The sequence below is a fragment of the Puma concolor genome, chromosome A2, assembly GCF_028749965.1.
Source record: "Puma concolor isolate L17-30 chromosome A2, mPumCon1.1.hap2, whole genome shotgun sequence".
Lineage (NCBI taxonomy): Eukaryota > Metazoa > Chordata > Mammalia > Carnivora > Felidae > Puma > Puma concolor.
The window spans coordinates 49363341-49388392 of record NC_141668.1 but is presented as its reverse complement, the minus strand read 5'-3'; the positions used below and the strand labels follow the sequence as shown (position 1 = coordinate 49388392).

Here is a 25052-nt window from a genome sequence, read left to right as displayed (position 1 = left end):
AAAATGACCTCCAGTTCAAGATAGCTCCTTCTTATCATTGACCATGGGAGTCAAAGGGCTTGACTTTTAATTCCAATTCCTTTAAACAGCTGAGGCCTGCTGAGACCCAATCATCTTGCTGTCACTGGTATATTAACAGCGTTTTCATATCACAGCTCACCATTGCTTTTACAGTCATCTTATTGTTTCTCTGGGCACCAAGTCACCTATCTATTCCTGAAAAATAGAGTTTGTACGCTACCGTAGAAATGGCAATTAAAAACCACTGAACGAGGACAGATAGACTTCAAGCTCATGTTTCATTGTCATCGATCACAACTGCTGTAGAAAACCACAGCGGATCATTATGAAAGCGTATAAAATATTTGGAAACTCCGACCATAAAACATCTCCATTAGCAAGTGGGTTTATTGACATAACTGAACATAACAACATATAACATTTATTCATTTCCCACCGAAAGACTTTCCAGTCGAACTGTTTTCACATAGCTTTTACTGTTTTTCCGTGAAGTATTTTCAGTGATGTTCTGCTACGAAAGGGTGGGTGGTGGGAAGGTCCAGAGGTCTTTTCCAGACTTTCAGTGGGGCTCAATATTTCACTGCTGTGCAAAGGAACAGCTAAAAGATGCCATCACTGTACAAATGAACAAAACTAGGGGCACCAGGGGTGCAAAATAGCCCGGAGGTTGCAAAACAGAGTGAACGACTCCTCTCCTGCGTACTAATAGGCTCGGGATCGGTCACAAGCCTCGGCAGCAGAGTAAGAATGACAGCCTCTTTCCTGTGGTTGGTCAAGTTTGGGCCCCACAGATACGACTATCAGAGAAGCAGCTGTACTTTAAGTGGTCTGGACATTCACTCATCTGAACATGAACACAGATCAGTTCATTTAGATGCCTGGGTCCCTGCTCAGCTGCTGGGCCAAGGGCAGGTTTGGCTCAACGGACCAAACATAAAAGGAGAGCCCTGGGGAAGGACCCCCGGTCTAGGATAGATTCCCTGAGTCATCAGGACCATCAGGGGCATAAGGCCCTAAATAGAAGATTCGCTGTTAGCCTTAGCACCATTGTAGTCGCCTCCACGGCACCCCACTGCCAATAAATCCATAACCATGGACAGTATAACCGTGCAGATCTTCTCTGGGACCGCTTTTTTAGACCACACACAAAACTGCTAATGTAAACCAAAGCACTACGGTTAGCGATAAACATGTACTTCATAAATATCAGGGGACCAAAGTGTCCCAAATAGTTGAAAACGACAGAGGAGCAAATAAAGGAGCCTAATTCTAAATTTAAAGCAAAACAACATTTTAAAAGAAATACTGCAATTAGTAACTAAACGATAAGATTTAATAACGTGGTACAACACTGGGTAGTGGAGGGATTAACTCGCAAAATATATAATTATTTCACAGTGAGGTTTAAGTACTCCTAACAACCTTCTGGCTTTAGTAGAAACAGACAACCACTGATGTATACTTTTTCACATTTTTCCCGATAATTTCTTCCTCTCTATTCTATATAGAGTAAGACATTGCTGTGATTGAGCGTCACACTATCAATTGACCATCACCTTTTGCTTCCTTGCTATTAGGAAATTACCTTTATCACTTAACTGTGCAACCCCAGAGAAGCAGGGCACCCTCAACTGCGTGTCACTGATAAAAACACAAGAAGTACCACATCGTATTCATTCCAATCTGGACACATTGTCAGAGATGCGGTTACGTGAACTAGAAGGCTGCCCTTCCCTGCGGGGTCATTGGTTACGCACGCGTTAGTTAACATTCTTTTATCAAGTTCTGGCACTGAAATTTCCTTCTGCATATACAGGTTCAGAAAAACAAAATTAAAAAGCCACAGGAGCAACCCTGACAGAGAAGTCTTGCGCGCAGCCTTCTCCTGAGAAAGTAGGTCACCTTAGTTAACCCCAAGGTCAGCGAATGTTCTTGCGGTGTTAATGTTAAAAAGAAAATACTAGTTGAACCACTCAGCTCAACTAAAACAGTCCTTGAGTTTATTGTCAGTTTGTTACATGGCAGAGATCTTCACATTCCTGAAAGAAAAAAAAAATAGCGTCTCTGATTATTTAAACATTAAATTATCCTGAATGTTCTATTAACCAACATGAAAGAGTTCCTTGGTGAGTGTGTTAAACTTTACCACCTGTTTACAACATCACCTTCTTGGCCGAGACCGCCAGACCAGTGCAGTCAAGTTGCCAAGCCTCCTTTGTAATACTAAATAAGTTCCTTTTTTCCTTAAATAGAACAAAACTCTCGTTTCACATTGAACAAACAAAGAGCATGCACCCAAATCTCTTTCTGGCCACACTGGGGGCAAAAGCACCCTTTTCTACCCCAAAAGGGGACAGGCTCTTGTATCGCAGTGCTACAAAGGCCATTGCCACAGCTGTGCCAAGGTCTCCCTGTAGAAGAAGGCTTCCCCCCGTCTGAGCTCCATCATCCATTTGTCCCCTACTCTTGGCCTTGACCAAGTACCACCCATTCACTTCATGAGCGGGTACTGGGAACTGGGGGTGGCGAGGGGTTGCCGAATCGGCTTTCCCTTTGACTCGTCTGGCAAATGCACAAAAGGGGGAAAGGAGAAACTCTGATAAAATGAGATCTCCCCTTGAGGTGGGTTGAGGGGTTCCATGGAAAGTGGCTCCTCAAGGCCAAAGAGAAGGTTCCACAACCTCGGAGGCTCTGGATCTAGTCAGCAAATCGCTGCAGAAGATGATCTTCCCGTCTCAAGCTGCCACCTGTGCCGCCGCCGCCGCTGTCCATGAAGCGGTCGCAGGGGAACTCGATGAGGTCCGCCTCGCTGAGAGCACACACGGTGGTGCGCGGACGGTGGGACTGGAATCCAGAGAAGTCGGCGGACACCCCGGTGCCCATAGAGCGCAGGGGACGTCGGGTGGAATACATGTGTCTAACATGCACAGGGGCCCCACCCTTCCGCCTAGCCCGCAGCTTCCTCCGCAGCCAGCGTGACGCCCAGGCCGCCAAGGCCAGGAGCACCAGCAGTGCGTTGACGGCCAGCAAGACCAAGGTCAGCAGCTGGTAATCTACGCTGCTCCGGCTCCCAGGCTCTGGCAGGGTGACCAGCCCAGCGCAATGGTCACGGGGGGCCACCGGGCAGACCCGACCCCCGAGGACCCCCTCGACGCACACCAGGTAGGGTGTGTCTCCGCGCAGCTCGCGCAATGTGGCCGAGTCGCTGCGCTCTGGCAGGTAGACAAAGCGGTGGAACTTAGGCTGCTGGCCAAAGCGGTCGAAGAGCAGACGAAAGCGCGCGCCGCCCAGCGGCGGGGGGCTGCGGTGCTGGCGCACGGCCCAGCGCACCGAGGCGCTGTCGGCGCCCACCGCCTCCACCGTCAGGTTGCACAGGATGAACTTGTTGAAGTCGCACGGGTCAGACACCAGCGGCGGCAGGCCGACCCCGCCGTCGGACTGGGCGGTGCTCTCCTGCTGCTGCGCTGCCAGACGCTGCTTTGCCGCGCGCTGCCAGGGGTCGCCAGCGGACGATGGCGCAGAGACGGGTGCGGCCGTCGGGGTGGGCTCCGCATGGGCAGCATCTGCAGGAGTCGGAGGTCCCCGTTCGGGCTTCTGAAGCAGGTCCAGAGGGTGTGGCGCCGGGTCCGCGGCAGCAGCGGCGGAGGGGCCCGGCTGCTGGAGGCCCGGGCCCCGTCGGCTCAGCCTCAGAGCGCTGCGGTTGCCCAAAAGCTCCCTGGCGGCCCCATCCCAGACCACCCCAGGCAGAAATCGCCCGCGCTGCTGTGGCTGCGGCTGCGGCTGCGGCGGCAGCTCCTCCGCGAGGCCACCTGCAGGGGGCGCCACCTCCTCCCCGGCGGCTGTGGGCAAGGGCCTCCGCAGCCCTTCCACGGTCGGGGAAACTGAGGACGAGGGACTCGCACAAGACCCGTTCTGCAGCTGCTGGTCATCCAGGTAATCCAGGTACTTGCCCCGCAAGGCCGGGGGGTGGCGACACTGCACGAAGACCGTGAGAAGACGGCCTTGTGAGTGCCAGTCGCCCATCCAGCGCTTCAGGCCCCGCAGACGGCAGTCGCAGGTCCAGCCATTGCCGTCTAGATCCAGCCGGTAGAGGGCCGGGCTGGCAGCGAAGATGTCCCCGGAGAGAGCGCTGAGCGCGTTGTCGCGCAGGCTGAGCTCGCGCAGCCGGCCCAGGTGGCCAAAGGTAGTGGGGTGCAGAGCTGACAGCGCGTTCCCGCTAAGGTCCAGCGCCTCCAGGCTGTGCAGAGGCTCCAGCAGCTCCACGGGCAGTTGGCTCAGCCGATTCCCCTCCAGGCGCAGCTCGCGTAGGGCCTCCAACCCCCAAAAGGCCTCCGGCGCGAGGTGTGAGAGCTGGTTGCCCCTGAGGGAGAGTAGGCCGAGACGAGGCAGGTGCTGGAAGACGCGCGGCCCGAGGTGCTGGAGGCTGTTGGCCGAGAGGATGAGGGTGGAGAGGGAGCGCAGCGGTGCGAAGGTGGCTGCATGGCGCAGGGAGGGCTGCAGCTCGTTGGCAGAGAGGTTGAGGAAGCGCAGTTTGCCCAACTGGGCAAAGGCGTTCTTGCCCAGAAAGCGGATCCGGTTGGACTCCAGATGTAGGTAAAGCAAGTTGCCCAAGGGGGCGAAGACCGCGTCCGGCAGCGCCCCCAGGGCGTTCCCGTCCAGCCTCAGCTTGACCAGACTCTCCAGGCCCTCGAAGGAGCCGCGGCTTAGGCGGCCGATCTCGTTCCCGTTGGCGTAGAGGATGCGCAGCTTGCGCAGCGGGGCCAGAGTGCCCGGGACGAGCGCCTGCAGGAGGTTGTTCCCCAGGTAGAGCTCCTCCAGCCGCGAGAGCTTCTCGAAGGTCTTGGGGTGCAGAGCGCGAATCTGGTTGTACTGCAGGTCCAGCCGTCTGAGCTGCCCCAGGCGGTGGAAGTCGAAGGCCGTGATGTTGGTTATGAAGTTGCCGCCGAGGCTGTAGGTGAGCACGTCCTGGGGGCTCGGCAGCGAGCTGGTCTTGGGCACTGCGCGGAGCCCCCTATTGGTGCACAGGAGGTGCTGGGGGTGCTGGCAGTCGCACCGCTCTGGGCACACGGGCTGGGCCCGCGGCGGGAGCGCGAGGCAGCCGTACACCACGAGTAGGAAGCGCACGGCGCGGGCAGCCTCCATCGCCGCCCGTCCTGCGTGCTGCGGCCGGATCGTCCTCTTGGCCCGCCTGCTCTATGTCTCCTCTGCATTCCCCTTGGCCTGGCCAGAGTCGCTAAATGGCCTCTTTCGGACTCCGCAGCGCGGTCCAGCCCCTCCTCCGCCCTTTGTCCGGTGGCTGGCCCGGGTCTCTGCAGGCGGGTTCCCCCAGCCAAGTCAGGCGGCGCGGGGCGCTCCGGGAGCTCCGGGTGCTACTTGTTGCATTTCTGCACAAAACTGTTTCTCCGGGTGTGCGTCGGGGGGCGGAGGGAGGGAGGGAGTCAGACCTGAGCTTTTTGTTTGCAGCTGAGTCCGGAGAGCTGGATTCCCTGGCACGGATTCTCCCCGCCGAGCGGATTCCCCAGCTGCAGGCGGGAGCCCTTCCAAGAGCTCCTCGGGGCGCGGCTTGGCTGCTGTGCCCCGGCGGCTCCGGCCCCCGCAGCTCGCGCCTCCTGGCTCTCGGTCCCGGACCAGGAGCGCGGCCTCGGTGGAACAGCCGGGGGAGGAGCCGGGGGTGCGCAGGCTGCGTCCGGAAGGGACCCAAGTCGGCGAGTGGCGGGCAAACCGGGCGGAAATTCGTTCTTCCCACACTCTGCCCCCCGGGGATGCAGGCGGAGAAAGAGGAGACGGCGGAGGGAGGACAGACCCCGACAGGGGGAGGAGGAAACGCTAAGTGGCTCCGCGTCTGGTCAGCCCAAGCCGGGGACGCCGAGTGAGAAAAGTAGGGATTAAAAACAGCTGTACGGGTCGGCCCTGGACGCAGGGCTGGGGGCGGGGGTGGATTACCCGGCCAACAAACGGAATTTGCAGACAGAGACCTTTTTATTTTAGATGAGTACACCAGGCATTTCGGAGCATTGGGAGCACGGATGCTCTTACTCGTTTTTAAGTCCCTTGCTCTTCCAGGTGCCACCCTGCGGGAAGTTCAGGCAGCACGGACTGCGCAAACATTCTGTAAGACGTTTAGGGCAGCACCCCGTTGGCTACAAAGAGCTGTCGGTGGGCTAGAAGAGGCCAGGTCAGCCCCTTCTGAATGTTGGGTGTTTGGATTTTTGACGTGGCTGTCCAGGTAGCCCAGGAGAGGCATCGCCTCCTTTAGGGATCTGAACCGAGTATTCGCTTGGCCCTGCTGTAGGTAAGAGCCTGGAGAGTCTCAGAACTGGTTCTACCGCTGTGGAAGTGTTTCTGTCAGATTTTGGTGATTTAGTCCCATTAATCCTCCTCCAGTCGTACAGGCCTTGGGGTAGGCTCTGCACGTGTGCATATATATATGTATAAAACCTTCATTGACCCTCTGGTAACTGCTGCCTGCGGGGGTGGGGCCCAACCCCTTGATGCTTGGGACTTCTAGTGATCTTCAAAATCTTTAGACCCCAGAAGTTCTTAGGCCTGGCTTAGTGGCGGGATGGGGGGCGGGGGGAGGGGGGGAATCTTAGCACTTATCAATATAGAATGGAGCATTTGTCACTAGCTCCTTTGAGGGCAGCCCCTGCTGAGAATGAGGGTGGGCAAGGAATAGCTGTTTTAGTATTTGTTCATGCAAACTGCCTTGCTAAAAATAAAGGCCTCTTCTCTCCCCCTCCCTGCCCCAAATGTTCAGAAAATGTGATTTTAAGGACCTACTGCGTGAAAAATTAAAGGAGACATATCCTCACCTCAAGAGGCTGATTAGTAGGGAGGGCATAGAAAGGTTGAGTAATAATAGAAGGCAGTAGTAAGAGAAAGCCGTTGAGGTGCAAGGTGATTTTTAGTAATGCCGGTGTTTGGCAGTGACTGAGTTCCTCATTTAGCCTCGTGTAGGCAATTGATAGAGACAAGTTCTGAATTTAAGGAAAGAGATCACTGGCTGCATGGTCAGCCAAGACTTCTGGGGAAGCAGGGTCCAGGGGGATGGGTGGAGGAGAGCTAGGGGGTGGTCAGTATGAAATGCCGCTTCGGGGCACAATGAACAGACCAAGTTTGTGCTGTGCTTTGAGTTTTCAAATAAAGGATGAATGTGGGAAACCAAGTTTCTGTCTTAACAAGATAAACCATAGATTGGTTTTTAGTTCTCGTTGTGAGAAATTTCTGAAACCTTTTTAGGTCTTGACTCTAGGCCTCTTTAGGAAGGTATGGCGGCCCTAGTGGGTGAAACCCAGGCTGGCACAGTGTAGCATATGCCTTCCTGTGTTGGGCCCCAGAAGCTGTTAGGAGGACTTTCAGAAGTCCTTGCTGGCAACCGAGGTTATCCCGTTGTTTCAGAGGATAGCATGGTAAGAAGCTACTGGCTTTCAAAGGGAACCACTGCATCTAGCTGGGATGGAGCCATGACAGCATTTGCTTTGAGTCTATGGTGTGAGGACTGCACACACAGCCATCAGAGCAGAGAAGAGGTTGGAAGCTGAGAGAGGTGTAACACAGAAGAGGGAGATGCAGAGATCAGACCCCATCCCTTTGCATAAGCTTCCTCTCCTCCTGCATCTGCAGAAAACTTGCAGAATGAGGGCAGGCAGCGTCCCATAAGGGGACCTCTATAGTTGGACTAATCAGTCACTCCACTTGAAGTGTCTTTCCTTTATAGGTGCCTCTAAGGAAGATTTACAAAGTCATCAGATCGCTGCAGATGTTCAGTATTTCTCAGTGTCTTTGGTGTTATTGCCCGGCGTTTAACACTCCTTCCGGTAGTGCTGGACTGCAGGTAGAAATAATATCGTACGTGGTTTCTGTCAAAAGACAATTGCTTTTCCATAACGTTCCATTTTCTTGAAGTAATCCATCTGCCACCTATAGTTAACCTTGCTTAAAATAGATATAGTGTGCCATACTTCAAATAAGTATACACAGCTTTTGATAGGTGTTGCTTGTGCCCTCAGTCAGTTTCAGTAAGACTTTGAAATCTACAGATGAAGTGGTAACACATATGGGGGCTCAGCGCAGATTAATGCTTTCTGAAAAAGTGTGGTTACTGTCTTTTTAACAAATGTTTCCCTTTCTAGAGGCATGTAACTTGAGGTCAACTTTAAAAATGAATGACATGGGGCGCCTGGGTGGCGCAGTCGGTTAAGCGTCCGACTTCAGCCAGGTCACGATCTCGCGGTCCGTGAGTTCGAGCCCCGCGTCAGGCTCTGGGCTGATGGCTCAGAGCCTGGAGCCTGTTTCCGATTCTGTGTCTCCCTCTCTCTCTGCCCCTCCCCCGTTCATGCTCTGTCTCTCTCTGTCCCAAAAATAAACGTTGAATAAAAATGAATGACATTTAAATCCTTCAGAGTACATTTATGCCATGTTCCTATGCGCCACCCCCCCCCCCCCCCGGCTTGGTCTCCATTTCTGTAATGCTACAGGGTTCAGGTGTTTGATTTATTTTTAGACCATCTCTCTCTTCCAGGAGTTAAAACAGTGTTTTGCTTGAATTCGGCAGTACCTAGAGCCCCTGGTAGTGAAGAGCTATCATAGCAACTCCAAAACTGCATTTGCTTTGAATGCTGGTTGATCAGGCAGGAAGAATTTAGTGAGACTCTACCAAGTGCCAAATTCCAGGGTGCGACAGCTCAGTGGGGAGGCTGATGGGCAAGGAGCGGGTGTAGCACCGAGTGAGAAGCATTGTGGGAGTTGGGGGCGGGGGTAGCTATAGGAGTCCTGAGAGGGCACCTGGCCTGGACTGAGAGCTTGAGGAAGGTTTCCAGAGGAGGAAAGTGCTGGGAGCCTGCAGATCCATGCGAGAGAGGCCCTTAGGAACCTCCAGATCTTCTGTCTTTGTTGATGAGATTTTTTCGACATCTGTTTTTTTGTTTTTTTTTTAACAGTATCACACAACTTCACTCATACAAGGACTTCCAAATAAATACTCCCTTACTCCTTTTTAAGCACTTCTGCAGGTAAGGACTTCTACATAAGACACTGACTTCATCATATTTGTACTGCAGCATCAAGAGGCATCTCTGCTAAATAAAGCAGGTGCTCTGCAGAGAAAATGTTATCTGTCTGGTTCCTGCCTTCTAGAACCTTGAAATCTGTGACAGTGGGTTTGTGTGGAATGCGGGTGTGCAGTTGATAGAACATCCAGACCAAGGTGTTCACTTACATGAAATATACATAGGTATAGATACAATGTATAGATACTCTTGGTAGTCCTGTAGGGTTTGCCCCCCTTGGATCCCGCACTTTAGAGGGCTTTGTTCCAGTCCTCCTCTGGTTGTGTCCCTCTCCAGAAGAGCAGGATTCCAGGCTTCCAAAGGTATGTGCCCACCCACAACCCATATCCCCACTCCTGCTCAGGGTTCCTGGGACCCTGGAATTTCCTACTCAACTGCCTAAGGCTGTGAAGACCTTTTATCCATCTGTCCTCTCGGGGGCTGATGATGCCACAAGTGGGTATATGCCTCGGGCCAAGTGAAGGCCAAAAGACAGCTGTGCAAAAAGAATCTGGAGGTGTGAGCTGGGATTTCCCGTGGCATGCCTGGGAGGCCACTGAGAGACTGGGTAATGCAGGAGCCAGAGCTGAGAGGAGGAGCCGGGGACCAGGGATCTCCTCTCACACTCTAACCCTGGGCTTCTCGAATGTTAGAGACAGGCCCGTCCATATGTAGCTTTTGGGGAGGGAAAAAGTACATATACTTGGATTTACAAAGAAAAAGGAGAAAAATAACAGGAGTTTGAAGGAAAGCGTTTTCTAAAATGTAAATTCTACTTTATTGCAACATAACCTATACCCAGTTTTCTATAAAAAACAATACTTTTTAGCAAAAGCAAGGACATTGTTGTCTCCGTTGAAATGCCTATCTCTTAACTATGTAATGCCTTTGTTTATGGATGGATCCAGGCTTGATCATGTTCCGGGGGATTCAAGTATTGATTATGCTTAAATGTAGAATTTGGATAATCGCAGAAGGGATTGCTGTGGATAATCCACAGAAGGAACAGAAGGGAATGCTGTTCATGAGAGAAACAAGAGCTTTGTCGTTTCGCTTTTGGAGAGCTTGCCCTTTAAATCTCAAGCGCACCGCTGGGTGTTTGCAGGGGTCAGAAGCATAAGCAAGTCTGGGCTGGCTCCATGACATGTATGTATGGTGTAAGCGTTCTTGGGCGTTCTTGCCCAGGCCTGGGATCTTCTTGGGCTTGCCAGGGATGTGCAGTGCTTTCTTCCCAAGCAATCTGTGGTTCCCTTGACCTTCAGCTGTAGAGGCAAGAAGGATTCCAGGCCGTGTCTTCAGTAGCCCCTGGACCTGGTGCCAGTTGACCCAGGCTGCTGTGGCCGAGCTCCCTGCTGCGGGGAGAGATAGACCGGCCCAGTTCTGCTGGAGCAGTCTCCCAGAGCTTGCTCAAGGCAGCCTGCAGAGAAGACAGCTGTTGCCTCACCCCGGCTCAGCCAGCCCGAGACAGGCAGCAGGGCCCCTGACATGGATGAAGTAGGAAACCAAGAATCCCCAGTGATTCTTTTTTTTTAAGTTTATTTATTTATTGAGAGAGAGAGAGAGAGAGAGAGAGAGAAAGTGAGCGTGCGCTCAGAGAAAGTGAGGGGCAGAGAGGGAGGGAGGAAGAGAGAGAATCCCAAGCTGACTCCATGCTATCAGCACAGGGCCCTACTAGGGGCTCCATCCCATGAGAGATCATGTGAGATCAGGACCTGAGCCAAAACCAAGAGTCCCACACTTAACCTGCAGGGCCATCCAGGCACCCCTTGCAGTGGTTTTTTGCATTTTATCAAACAGCCCCCCAACTCTCTTTCTCTGTCTGAGTGAGCCTCATCTTAGCTCCAGTCTGAGAGGCAAGTTTCTTTGCCTTGGGGATTAGGAATGTGAAGAAGAGGACCAATCGGTTACAGTATATCTGCTGGGTTCTCCACGGCCCCCAACCTTAAGCAAATAGGAAGGCAGATTCCTGACTAGGTATCGGCTTTACTAAATCAGCATCTCCAGGGGCAGAGCCCCCAGGTGATTTTTGTGCACACTTAAGTTTGAGAAAACCAATAGACGGTATTTCTAAGATACCTGCTTATGAATGGCTGGTTGTATTATAATAACATCAGTAACGATGACCGGCACTCATATAGTGCTGGCTGAGTGCCACGCGGTGGTGTAACGTAGCTTATTTATTTCCACAGCTACCTTGCGAGGTAGGAACTATTGTTAACCCATTCTACAGAGGAGGAAACTGAGGGGCTTAGTAAAAATACAGGATCCTAGGCCCACCCGCAGAGGCTGATTCAGAACCTCCAGAATAGGGCCTAGGGATCTTTAGTTAGCACATTCCCACGTATTTTGTTAGGTATTGTCACTGAAGGAGAATTCTTACGGGCTTTTTCAGACATTTCCGTGTCTCCTCTGCTAGGAACCCAGGGGTAGAAAGATGAGGGAGACCTCTTTCTCTCCCTTCTGAGAGCTCAGCACGGGTGGAGAGTTGAACGTATATAGGTGATAATCCGGGAAGGTGGTGTCTTCATAGATGAGTACGGTGAGCACCATTTGCTGGAATGGCAATTACCTTTTGCGAGGAAAATAATGAAGAACTGAAGCCTTTGTAGAAGATACCAGCCCACGTAAAACTGTATGCGTAAGGCCATTTGCAAGTGACTGCTTCCAGCACACTAGATTTTATGTTCAAGGAAAATCCTCATCCATCAGTTCAAAGATGCCAAAGTGTTTGAAACTGACATGCATAAACAGATTGCTTTGCTACAAGAACTACAGTCAACTGTAGGCACTTCTGGCAAGTTAAAAAAGGAAAGGCGGTTGTTGGCTGTTTGCTTAAGAAATAAGGCAAATCCACATACCGTTTATGGCTGCAGGATAGAGTTTGTTTTTGTGTTAACTGAAATTTTAGAGCGGTAATCCAATGATGTCCTCCCTTGGATAGAATGGAGTCAGTAGCCTAAGGAAATGCTTTAGGTATAAAAGTGTCTCTTAGGGGCGCCTGGGTGGCGCAGTCGGTTAAGCGTCCGACTTCAGCCAGGTCACGATCTCGCGGTCCGTGAGTTCGAGCCCCGCGTCGGGCTCTGGGCTGATGGCTCAGAGCCTGGAGCCTGTTTCCGATTCTGTGTCTTCCTCTCTCTCTGCCCCTCCCCCGTTCATGCTCTGTCTCTCTCTGTCCCAAAAATAAATAAACGTTGAAAAAAAAAAATTTTAAAAGTGTCTCTTAATTCCTAAATACCAAAATATTTGTCATCTCGAGGAACCAGACTTATAATTGTATTTTATGGTACAGCTTTCCAATATTCTCTTATTTGGGTTTCTTCACACTACAGTAATAACATTTATTTAGCAATTTGTGTCCCCACCCAGCTGGGAAGACAGCAGCCTTATTTTGCTTCATTTCTGTGGTACTCAGCAGCTGTTGTTGACTTATCAGAGAGTTTTCACAAAAAATCTAGAAGAAAAAAAATTTTAGTATTAATAGCTGTTGTCTCTATGTGGTAAGAAAACGAATAATTATTTACATTCTAGTTTTTTTTGGCATTTCCTGAATGATGTATGATCATCATGTGTTGCTTTGAAATTAGTTAAAAAATACTTTGAAAACAAAATTGTAAAAAACAAACCTAATATCTGGTTTTGACCTCAACGTAAGTCTCCTGAGGCAGTCAGGTGAGGATATGAACATATCCCAGTTTGGAGGAGAGCGTGCTAAGAACTAGAGAAGTTAGCTAACTTCTGGAATGATCTAGCACTATAATAATAGAGTGCAGACCACAGTCTAAGCCGTTGGCTTCTTACCTCAGGTTTTTATAGTTGGACCTTGCTAGGCTCCCTGTTGATACATGCCTGTAAGTACAACGAACGAAGCACGAAGCCAGTTCAGGGTGATATTCAAACACTTAGCAGCTGGTACAGTAAGAGCACCAGCCAGACAGGTTTGGCACAGCCCCAGTCAGGACAGAAGGATGCCATGAGCAACCAGCCCAGCATGCCAGTGCCCACCAGCTGAAAGGAGACTTGCCTGTACTTGATTAAAGTTTTTGAATGGTCCTTTAGACCTCCATCCCTCTCTCTCTTTTTTTCCCTTAATAACTACATTATTAAAAACGATCTGCTTAAGGCTTAGGCACAATATAATCAGTAACCATGAGAAACAACACACAAAGCCTTCCTGGGTCCAAGTTCTTCCAAATTGCAAACTTGCCTGGAGCCCGTTTCTTTGGGCTCCAGTCTTCACAGAACATTGGCGAGAGGGTGAAGTCATTGATTTTCACAAAACCTGAGTTTTGTTTTCAACGTATAATTCAGAATTTCTCTCCCCTTCTCTTCAGTAAGTTGATGGACACATTTGAAGGGAATTCAGTTCAGAAAAAAAGTACTATTTTTCTCACAACTTGATCTGAATAGTTATAAATAACGGCTTACAAATATTTGTGGGCGGGGGGGGGCACTTCTTTTGAAGAGTATCAACTTCAAGGATTAGTAACCCATCCTGTCAGTTATCAGTGATTTATTTTCAAAGCCTGGATGCACACATGTCAAGCCCCCGCCCCCCATCTGTCCCTGAGCTGCAGGTGTCTCCTTATTCTAATGTCACGTATTGGGTCAAAATAAGGGAGGCAACTTCATAGCCATGCCGCTGAAAACTGTGGCTCTATCCTGGCAAGAAACAGTCTGTCAATCTCAGCAATGGAAATCATCTTGGACAGTCAAATAATTGACTATATACAGTGTAAATACCCTCAAAGTGTTTGCAGATTTCATCAAAAGACCAGATGTTTTTTACTCAAGACCCGGAACATGGCAGTAAAGGAAATTAGAGGAAGGGAGTACCCAGCCCCTTTTTGGAGTCTCTGTAATTTTCTATAAAGATTTGCACTTTGATTATGCTTAGTAGCACCATATGCTGGAGTGAGATGCAAGAACAAAGGTTCCAGCCACAGTACTGGAGCCTTGCTGTAGGCAGGATCACATATTTCTGTTGATAGAAAGCTAATGGATACATAGGACACTCCTCCAACTCCCGTGCCTCCCTATTTGATTTCTGAAATATAATTGATAACATTGCTAATGTGAACGTTCTGAGCATCCTTTTCATTGTCTGCTATAATACATTGTGGGTTGAAAAAGTGGTGGTTACCAACTGAAAGATATGTAGAACTACAGAATTTCCAAAAGCTTACTGTACGTTGTCAAGTTTTATAGTGTGTATGACCTTAAAATTTTGGGGAGTGAGGGGTTGCTGAACGCCGCTTTTCTTTGGCTGGTAAGAGGACAGATGTTTTTTCGCACTCTGCTTTATGATCACAGTGTTGTACAGTGAGCCTTTGTTTTTGCAGTTAAAAATCTTCCTAAAAATGCACATGATACCATATTCAGTCTTGCTTTTCCCATTGTCCTGACATGTCCTTCCTCCTTCCTTGTGACAAACGTTTTTGCTTCTAAACCTCTTTAAAAAAATCAATCTTGATAATGGAAATAATCTTGGGTAGTCAAATAATTTACTGTATACAGTGTAAAAACCCCTAAAGCGTTTGCAGATGTCATAAAAAAGCCAAACATTTGTCATAAACTACCCATGTGATGTGTACAGGGTGAGCAGAAGACGGAGTCCACTGGCTGGGTCTCTGACCTTGAGCCACCTCAGTCTTTCTGATCAGTGGTTCATTTTCTCACCTATATGAAGGGACAGATCATACTTGCTCAATGTACGCGTTTGGGGAAATGTATGGGAAAGTGCTTAGTAACTACCAGAGTTAGGAAAACAAGATTCTTGCTAACATTTCAACCTCATGCAAGTCTTCTCTGTGAGAATCTGTGGCCCTCCAGGGCAGGACCGTGTCTTTTGCATGGCTTTTCGGTGTTGCAACGCTCAATGGGGCCTTTTCTTAAATTTTTTTTTTTTAATGTTTATTTATTTTTGAGAGAGAGAGAGAGAGAGCATGAGTGGGGGAGGAACAGAGACAGAGGGAGACACAGAATCTGAAGCAGGCTCCAGGCTTTGACCCATCAGTATGGAGCCCGATGCAGGGCTTGAACTCACCAACCGTGAGATCATGACCTGAGCAGAAGTCAGACACTTCACTGACTGAGCCACCCAGGTGCCCCAAATGGGGCCTTTTCTTAAACTGCGAGTCTCTAATAAATGTTCAGTTGAGCCAAAAAGTAAAGAGGAGGAGGGCACATTCCAGGTAACCGTTCTTCTATCTTTCCTGGTAAGTTCTGTTTCTGTCTTTTCATTGTTTCCTTGCTCTACCCCAGGCTGCCTGGGCTCAGAGCACTCCGTCTTCAGCCTCAGGTTCTTCCCGAATAGCTGTATGGACAGGCCTAGATTCTGGGCCATCAGTTAGCTCACACGGTGAATCACTTGACCACTGTGGGTGTCATGCTTTATGAAGTGTGGTTATAACACATCAGCGTTTGCCCGGAAGGTTGTATCATCAGTAGTAGCCTTTGTGAAGTTAAAGGATTATGAGGGGGAAAAAAAAGGAGTTCTGCGGTCAGCATGGACCATAAACCACGTCTCCGTCTTGGAGAGTCACGGTGCAAGATAGCATGTTCAAGGCTTTGGGAAATACTAGAGAAAACAAGGAAATGGGGGTTGGCAGGTAGGACTGTTAACCTACAGTGAGAAACACTGGATTAAAATGATCACTAAAATCTCCTCCAGCTTGAAACATTAAGGAACCCATGGACCATTATTCAATATTACTAGAATGTGTTAAAGGTAAAGTTCTTTGAATGTGATGTTCTATGTTGAGCTTGACTGATCTCGACAACTCATGGTATCCGATTGGTTTAATATGACTCCACGGTTGGCAGGGAAACATATACCGAAGTTGTCTCCCGTCTCTCACAGTCCTGGAAAACTTGTTTGCTTTGCCCCCATGTTGTCAAACTAGGAAATTATTAGACATTTGTTTCCATCAGGATACGAGCAGTAGAAACCCATAGTTGTAAGTACCATTTGGCGTATTGACAGTTCTGGGCTTAAAAAGCTGTTGATGCTTCAAAAATATTGGTTAGCCACTGTGCTAACGCTGATGGGATGTTTCCTGGAAACCTAGCCATTTGGTGAAAATTCCAATAGTGAAATCCTCAGGCTAATTCCTCTAGTATCCTTGGGTGTCAGAAACTCATTGATGATCAGTACATGACTCTTGTGATTCCCCTAAGTAATGGGATATAAGTACCAGCTTAACTAAAATTCCAGAGTGGTTTTCCATCTGAAACAGGTGTCTGCAAACACCTGCCAGAATCACAACCATTACCGACTGGCATTTACAGAGTGTTTATTGTGTGCCAGGCACAGTTCTAAGCCCTGCACAAGTTCAATAATGTAATCCTGCAACAACCCCACGTGGAAAGTGGAAGCAGAGAGAGTTTAAATAACTGGCACAGGTCACACAGCTATTTAGTGACAGAGCTAGGACTTGAGCTCATGTTTTATGAAAATTGTCGTTTGTACTTCACACATGTATCTTTGACCGTGGTGTCCTCGTCATCCCTAGAGTCATTTTTTGGATACATAACATTTTCCAGAATATAGCTTATGGTGTCATTTCTCCTACATTTATTAGCCACTACTCCTTAGTGAAGAAGAGCTCTCTCTAATTACATTAGATCTATTTGGTTGCCCTGAAAAACATTTCAAACCGGGGAAGCAGGAGAAGTGCTTCTTCATTGGTCAATTCTCAAAGGGAAAAATTGGTTAATAACAGCCTCAGTGATGACCACTGATTTCTGCTTGTCTCTTTTCGAGTAGCATTATGAACTCCTAGATTTTCATGAGATCAGTGTGTTTCCACAATTTTTCTGTGTGATTATGGTACTAATTTGATACATGTTCAGGTTTGCTTTTTAGTTCTAGGATTTTTTTGGTTGTGAATTTTTTTAGAGTTTAATAAAATACAGCAAACTTATTTCAATTGAATGCCTTAGTTGTAATTTTTTAATGGTAATGCATTTATACAATTCAAAATCAAAACTCTATGGAAAAATATTCACAAAGAAGTCCTATTTCGGGGCGCCTGGGTGTCTTAGTCCGTTAAGCGTTCAAGTTCGGCTCAGGTCATGACCTCAAGGTTCATAGGTTCGAGTCCCGCGTTGGGCTCTGTGCTGAGCGCTCAGAGCCTGGAGCCTGTTTTGGATTCTGTATCTCCCTCTGTCTCTCTGCCCCTCCCCTGCTAGTGTTCTGTCTCTCAAAAATAAATAAATAAACATTTTTAAAAAGTCTATTTCTACCCCTGCTCCCTCTACTTTGTTTTTCTGTTCTACACATGACCATATTTTATTAGTTCCTTATTTATATGTCCATTCTACTACAGTTTTTTTTTGCATATATATGTATGTGTGTGTGTGTGTTGATATATAGCTTTAATTTAATCCTTCCCTTCTTTGTACACATACCCTTGCTTTTTAAAAGTATTTTCCACTTAATGATATATATTCCGGAGATCTCTTTATATCGGTACATACAATCCTTCCTCATTCTTTCTTTACAACTTTTTAGAACTCCATTGTGTTGGTATACTGTGGTTTATTTCAACTAGTTCCCTGTTACTGGATATTTGCATTCTTTCTAACCTTTTATTATTGCAAACAGTGCTGCAGGGAATAAACTTGTGCCTTTATCTCTTACAGTTGAGCAGATAAAAATGTTGGCAGATTCCTAGAAGTGGGATTGCTTGTTCAAAGGGTTATTACATCTCTTTCTTTGTATTTCTAGATTATCCTCCAAGTACTCAATGCTTTTTTTTTTAATCTTTTTTCTTTTTTAAAAAAATTTTTATTTATTTATTTTTGAGAGAGAGAGAAAGAGAGTGCATGCACGCAGGGGAAGGGTGGGGTGGGGTAATCCCAAGCAGGCTCCACACTGTCAGCAGAGCTGGACATGGGGCTCGAACTCATGAACCAAGAGATCATTACCTGAACCCCAATCAGGAGTAGGACGCTTAAAGGACTGAGCCACCCGGGCGCCCCAAGGGCTCCATTCTCTTAACTACTTTGCTAAATTGCTTCTCAAAAGTCTTGGTCTTGTCACACAGGTGAGCAGATTTTAGAAAATGCTGACAACACTAAGGTGAGTAAATGGAGCAACCAGAACTCATGCACGTTGCTGGTGGGTGCATAAAATTATTGCCAAACGGTTTTGGGGAACCGTTTGGCAATTCATTTATAAAGTTAAATGTACATTTATCCCATAGCCTGGAAAGATCACCTCTAGGTATTTACCCTAGAGAAATGGAAATATGTTTTTTTAAAAAAACGTTAGGAAGAACATTCACAGTAGCTTTATTTCTAATAGCCCTACACTGCAAACAACTGAAAGGTCCAGCAACAGTTAGGAAGGTAGGCACATTGTTATGTATCTATGCCATGGAATATCATTCAGCCATAAAAGGAGATTACACATATTGATGCATGTAATGATGTGGATAAATCTCAAGATGATTATGTTGAGTAAAGGAAGCCAGACACAAAACTGTATATACCGTGGGTTCCATTTATGTGAAATTATAAACCAGACCATGCTAATTTACGGTGATGGAAATCGGAATGGTGTTTGCCTCTGTGAATGGTGGAAATTGACTGGACAGGATTCCAATGAACTTTCTAGGGTGATGGCAGTGTTCTATATTTTGATTGAGGTAATGAGTACACCCAGTGTATACAATGATCAAAGTCATAACAATGCTTAATGTCTGTGCAGCCCTTTTATTGTATAATGTAAATTATACCTTCAGTCTTAAAAATGTTTTCCTCAGCAGGACTCTTGAAGAAGCGATGGCCTTCTTCCCTCATCATCTCCACCCTGGGTACACTCTTGTTCTGAATCTCTTAATACTCTACCTCTCTGGCCTGCACTTACACTTGAGTACCAATGACTTTTATAGGCTCATGTCTTAGCTCCCCAGTAGGTGAAAGCATCCTACAACAAAGTTATGATTGTATTACTTCACTATTCTTTACAACGATGGTTGTCAACCTAGGCTGCATAATGTTGGACTCTCCCTGTGCCTTGGCTTGGGTCGCCATAACAAAATGCCATAAACGAGGTGGCTGAAACAACAGAGATTTATTTTCTTACAGTTCTAGGAGCTGGAAGTCGGGGATCAGGGTGTCAGCCTATCTGGGTTCCTCTTGTTGGCTTGCAGATGGCCATCTTCTCACTGTGTCTCACAGCTCTCTGGTATCTGTTCTTACAAGGATACTAGTCCCATCATGAGGGCTCTGCCCTCATGACATCATTTAAATCTAATTACCTCCCAAAAAGCCTTGTCTCCAGATACCATCACATAAGGGATGAGGGTTTTAACATATGAATTTGGGGGAACACATTCAGTCCTTACCACTTGGGAAACGTTAAAAAATCATCTCCAGAAGTTCTCATACAGTTGATGTGAATTGGAACCTGGACATGTATATTTCTCTGAGGTTCCTCTATAATGTGCACCCAGGATTGGTGACCGTTGCTTTCTACCTTCCTGTTCAAGGTGAGGTCTAGGAAATAGCAGCGTCAGCATCACCTGGGACCTTCTTAAAAATGCAAGATCTCTGGTCCCATCCCAGGCCTGTGAATCCGACTCTGCATGGTAACAGTATCCCCTGCTGATTCGTATGCACCGTAAAGTCTGAAAAACAGTGGTCTGCAGCCCCTTGCATCGACTTGCATACAGGTATGAGAATGCTCCATCAATCATTTCCTGTTTGAATTCAAGATGAACATTTTGCCAGCGAACCGAATTTCACCTTTTTTCATCTCGGAAGCCTGTCAAGTTGTGGATCTTGCCTACAAATAATTGCACCGCCGTGTAAAGATTTCATATATAGCCTGTATATCATTGTCTATTAGCAAACAAAAAAGCAGCAAATAGACCCAACATTAAAAACAAAATCTTAATGTTTTTGAAAATATACGACCATCCCAGCGATTCCATCACAATGAATGATGACCTCCTTAGCTTCAGGTGAGCTTTAAATTGATAATGAAATTGAATATGTACTTATGTTCCAGCCGCAGAAGAGAAGTGGCACTTAACACAGAGCATGAATCCTGTGTAACTAATAAATAATTCAGTAAACCAGGGAAAGAAAAAACACACAAGCTTAAATAAATAGCAGAGAATCCCTGATGCTTAAGGTTGAGAAACAAGAGGATTATTATATATGATGCTATTAGGTAGCACAGAGTGCTGGTTTTCAAAAGAGTTGATTACGATAAGTATGCTTACTACTAAAAACATAGGAAGGAATGTAGTCTTACTCGGTATTTCAGAAGGCAGTTCAAGGTCTTGTCATCCATCAAAAGCTTCGATGTGGTCTTCAATATGAATGTGGCTCATGAAAGTACTAAACAAGAGATTCCATGCTGACAGACACTAAAAATGATGAATTTCTACTTTCCCTGTTCAGAAGTACCTAATGGGCACAGTTCTTTATTTTTAAGGACTTTTCATTTGAGTACCTTTATGTTTAAAATACCCTCTTAATTCAGTATGGGTGCGTTCTCAGACTCCAGTCTCAGGAATGATTTCTGCTTCTGGAAATTGGTCTTCTCCTCATTTTATTTTCCATCCCTACTTGATAACTTCTTCTCTTTCAAAAATTTGTTTTTTTAGTATTTATTTTTGAGAGAGAGAGAGCGAGCTCGAGTAGGGGAGGGGCAGAGAGAGAGGGAGACACAGAATCCGAAGCAGGCTCCAGGCTTCGAGCTGTCAGCACAGAACCCGACGCGGGGCTGACTGAGCCACCCAGGTGTCCCGCTACTTGATAACTTTTTCATTGTTAATGATATGATGAAATAGTTTGCTAAATTATATCAAGATGGCCATTTGGTTTAGTTCATAGCCCCCTTATATTCTGTGCAGTAAACTGAGAACAAAAAGAACAGATGCTAATCTGTAGTAAGCACACAGACATACATACCTACAAACTTTCAAAGAAGGGAACTTCAATGATGTTTTGTATTTCAATTCCATTTCCCACATGCTTCGGGCTGCCATTCATCTAATTACCAACCTGATTCAACCCAACATGTTTTTATTGGATGCTTATTGTATGTCCCACAGAAATACACTCTGAAACTAAAAATCTTTTAAGTTGCATGTACATAATGAAAGTTTATGTTCCAGTGTTGCAAATTATTGAATAAAGACATTGCTGGTTCAGTAAAAATCAGTTTAGAAGAGGTTTTCCCCCCCTCTACTTTCTAGAACAGTCTAGAAGAGAATGGCATTTCTCCCTTAAATGTTATAGAAGAAAGTGTCCTTTATGTTCATAAAATAATGCACAGACAGAATTGTTAAATTTGCTTTTTTTTCTTTCTAGCAAAAGATATTTTTCTCTTTGTAGTAATCTTGTTAAAATTTAAAAAAAATTTTTTTAGCATTTATTCATTTTTGAGAGTCAGAGAGAGACAGAACATGAGCTGGGGAGGGGGGAGAGAGGGGGAGACACAGAATCCGAAGCAGGCTCCAGGCTCTGAGCTGTCAGCACAGAGCCCGAGGCAGGGCTCAGACTCACAGACTGCGAGATCATGACCTGAGCCGAAGTCCGACGCTTAACCAACTGAGCCACCAGTTGCCCCTTTCTTTGTAGTAATCTTTAGTGAAAAATAATAAATACACTTCTTAAAAATAATTGAAACCTTAGAGAAGGATATCCAATGGAAAGTAAATCCTCATCTCTCAGAAATGTTCTATGTACATACACATATGTTTTATGTATAACTGTATCTTTCTGTTAATAATCACCTTATTCCCTGCTTTTTTTCACAGGTGGAAGCAAATCAAGTACTTTCTTGTACCTTGATATTTTTCACTTAGGTAACCCCAGAACGGAACATAGAGGTCTGCTTTAGTTTTAGTGCTGCATAGTATTTCAGGTATGGATTTACCATGCGCTATCAATATAAATGTAAGGTTTTCCAGGCTTTGGTATTATATACAGTGTTCTAATAAATAAGGTTGATCCGTCTTTGCACACAGATGCTAGCTTATCTGCAGAATCGAATCTTGGAAATACAGTTGTTGGGTTCAAGGATACCTGCATCCATAATTTTGATATATAATGCCAAATTTCCCTTTGAAAACCTTGAACCAGTATACAGCTTCCCTGCAGTGTTTGAGAGTGCCCGTTTGCCTGCCCATACATTATTTTGACACTTCTTCCTTTCCCTATTACATCGCCAGTGTCTCCTCTCTACCGGACCACTCCAGCCTGAATCCGACGTACTGTCGTTTCTTGCATCTTAAAAGAAAGAAAAAAAAAGCTACTCATTGATTCTGCTGGTCCTCTCCCTCACTACCCCATTTGTCTGTTCCCTTTTGTAGCCAAACTCCCAGAAAAATGATGTCTACGGTCTCTAACACTTCTGCTCATCTTCTAGAAAGTTCTCCAGTGAGGACTTTCGGCCCCGCCGCTCTGCCAAAACTGCTCTTGGCAAGTCACCAGGTATCCAGTGGTGAGTTCTTGGTCGTCTTCTTGCTTTGCAGCCGCTCTTGTCAGCAGCTGAGCTGATCAATCCGTTCTTCTTGGACCACTGTCTTCTCTTGGCTTCGGTGATCCCATACTCTCTCTTCCGACCATATACGCTGTTCCTTCTTGCTCTCTTTTGCTGGTTTCTTTCCATCTCCATGATGCCTTGATGTTGGGATGCCCCAGGTCCCAGTCTTTAGATCTCACCACTGTCTCTGCCCCCTCCTTTGGTGATCTAATCGAATCATAAGATATTAGATACTGTGTCTGTCTTAAAGGCCCCAAGTTGTCCCTGGCCTGGATCTCTCTGGAAAACGTAAGACTCATGTATCGGACATCTCTCCTTAAATACCAGAGATCTTTCACGTTAAACATGTCTAGAATTTGGTCTTTTCCTAAAACCTGTGCCCCTCACACTCTATCTCACTTTAGGCCGTAGTCATTCCATCCTTCCCGTTACTCAGACAAGAACCTTGACCTCACTCTTGTTCACACTTCACATCCAATCCATTAGGGAACTTGCTGGCCCGACCCTCAGAATATACCCAGATTCTCACCGTCTCATCACTTCCACCACCAGTACCCTGGTCCAGGAAGCTGTCATCTCTCACCTGGATTATTTCAATAACTTCCTGCTTCCACTCATGCGCCCCACAGCCTGTTCTCCACAGAACACAGCAGCCAGATTCATCCTGTTAACACCTACCCGATCACTTCACCCTCTGCTCACAAGCCTGCAGTGGCTCACTCGGAGTTTAAAGGCCAAACAGGAGTCTCCTCCCACCCCTGAGAATATTCCTCCCTGACCTGTCCTATTTTTCTTCTCCCCTCTGATATTTCACTCCAGCCCCACTGGCCTTTTCGCTCTTCTGGTGCCAGCGCGAGCCTAGGCTAATGCGTCTAAGGAAGAGAACAGAATACAGAAACAGACTTCTCCATATATGTGAATGCCTTACTTAAAACGCTTATTTTATCATCTGCCAAAATGAGAGGAAATGATATACTTTCCAAAGAATGGTTCGGGGACATTCAGGAATGAAACTCAGGCGTACCTAAAGTCTGAGCCTCCTGCAGGATACTCCTGTGAGATTGTCTTTCATTTCACTCAGTCTCCTGTGTGGGCACGAGTGTGTGGGCACATTAGCAGAGTCCCTCAAGCAGTCAGGTGAGGGGGAGAGCCAGGAGGGTGTAGAAGCCCATGAGTGTGCTTCTAGGCCATGGCGGAATCCTCATTGCTCGTGATGGTGCCATTCACAGCCGCCTGTCTCTGAGGTCCCTTGGGAATCTGGGAAGCCTTGGCTGTGTTTGGGAGCATGCTCTTTTATCTTCTGCCTTCTCTATGGAGATTGCAACCACCTCTGTGTGTTTCCACATCATTTGCCATTGTAGCAGGTACATTGAACACACGGGTCGTAGAGGGTCCAATTACGAAGCAACCTTACTTGTCTTTCCCAGGGTCTTTTATAAGCCACCCCGGGGAGGTTTCTTTACTACCACCTGGATGGAAACTTAGGGAGACACCTGAGTTCTCTGGTCACTATCAAAATAGTAGACGCATGGATCTCCAGTCACTTCAAGTCACAAAATATACTCTTATTTTAGTAATTAAATTTCATGTAACCATCAAAATCTTGCTTTGCAGATAAGCCCCCTTCTTGTCCCTTAAGCAAGTGAGAAGCCTTCAGTAGGGATGGGGTTGTGATCAGTTTCTTCTCTCTTAGCCCATTCACTGCTTCTACCCTATGACCCCTCCCTCCCCACCACCACCACCATGTTAGCCACGGTTTCTGGTCCTTCCAGGATGGGACTTGGGGAGACAGAGTGATAACCAAGGGGAAAGATCTTTCTCAATTGGTATTATTGTTGTCAAGCTTCTCCAGACCTGGCAGAGGCTTTGAGCTCTCTTTCTTGCCCAGGGGTTCTTAAGAGACCCACTAATGGGAGAAGACGTCTCCATTACAATAAACTTCTTGATTTCAGTGGATGACAGGCTTCTGCAGGGCCAGAGCCAAGTGGCAGCCCGTAACAGCTAGAAGCGAGGTGGGTGCTGTTATTGTGACGGGCATAGTGCCTGAGGCAGCAAGCAGAGTATTTGAGCACCCAGGGATCTTTAGCGTTGGCTCATTGTTCTCAGTGGCCCTGGGACCGAAATAGATGGGCAGTCGGCTAAGGATGGCTTGATGTATGTAATTAGGAAATCTCCAGGTCTAATGAACAGAAACGTAAGTTGTTCGATGGAGAGTCATTGTTTATCACCCAAGTCCCAGACCTGAGTCAGTTCAGAGATACAGAAATCCGGAGATCACTGATTCTCAAACTCTGGCCAAGGAGCAGCTGCATCATCACTTGGGAATTTGTGATACGTGCAAGGTTTTCAGGCCCTACCCAGTCCTACTGACACACGCACTCTGATGGTGGCTCCCACAGTCTGCATTCCGGCAAGCCCTTCCGCTCGTTCTGATGCATGATCAGGTTTGAGAACTCTATTATAGACGAAGAAAGGGC

At 46.9% G+C, this 25052-nt stretch overlaps 2 protein-coding genes across 2 annotated transcripts in view; one reads left to right on the top strand and one right to left on the bottom strand.

Moving 5' to 3' along the window:
* Positions 1-390: 390 nt before the first annotated feature.
* TRIL (TLR4 interactor with leucine rich repeats) lies at positions 391-5854 on the bottom strand. The gene is made up of 2 exons (XM_025929950.2): positions 2703-5854; positions 391-2060 (listed from the first exon to the last, which is right to left on the bottom strand). The coding sequence occupies exon 1, from the start codon at positions 5161-5163 to the stop codon at positions 2719-2721; it is 2445 nt and encodes an 814-aa protein (XP_025785735.1). The 5' UTR covers positions 5164-5854; the 3' UTR covers positions 391-2060; positions 2703-2718.
* Positions 5259-25052, top strand: part of LOC147583161 (uncharacterized) — a 42579-nt gene continuing 22785 nt past the window's right edge. The window contains exon 1 of the mRNA XM_086693630.1: positions 5259-5899. Within this exon, the coding sequence (XP_086549756.1) occupies positions 5259-5894 (636 nt within the window). The 3' untranslated portion in view covers positions 5895-5899. The remainder of the gene's footprint in view (positions 5900-25052) is intronic.

Coding starts and splice junctions, on each gene's coding strand:
- TRIL (XM_025929950.2), bottom strand. CDS start 5,163: ATGGAGGCTGCCCGCGCCGTGCGCTTCCTACTCGTGGTGTACGGCTGC.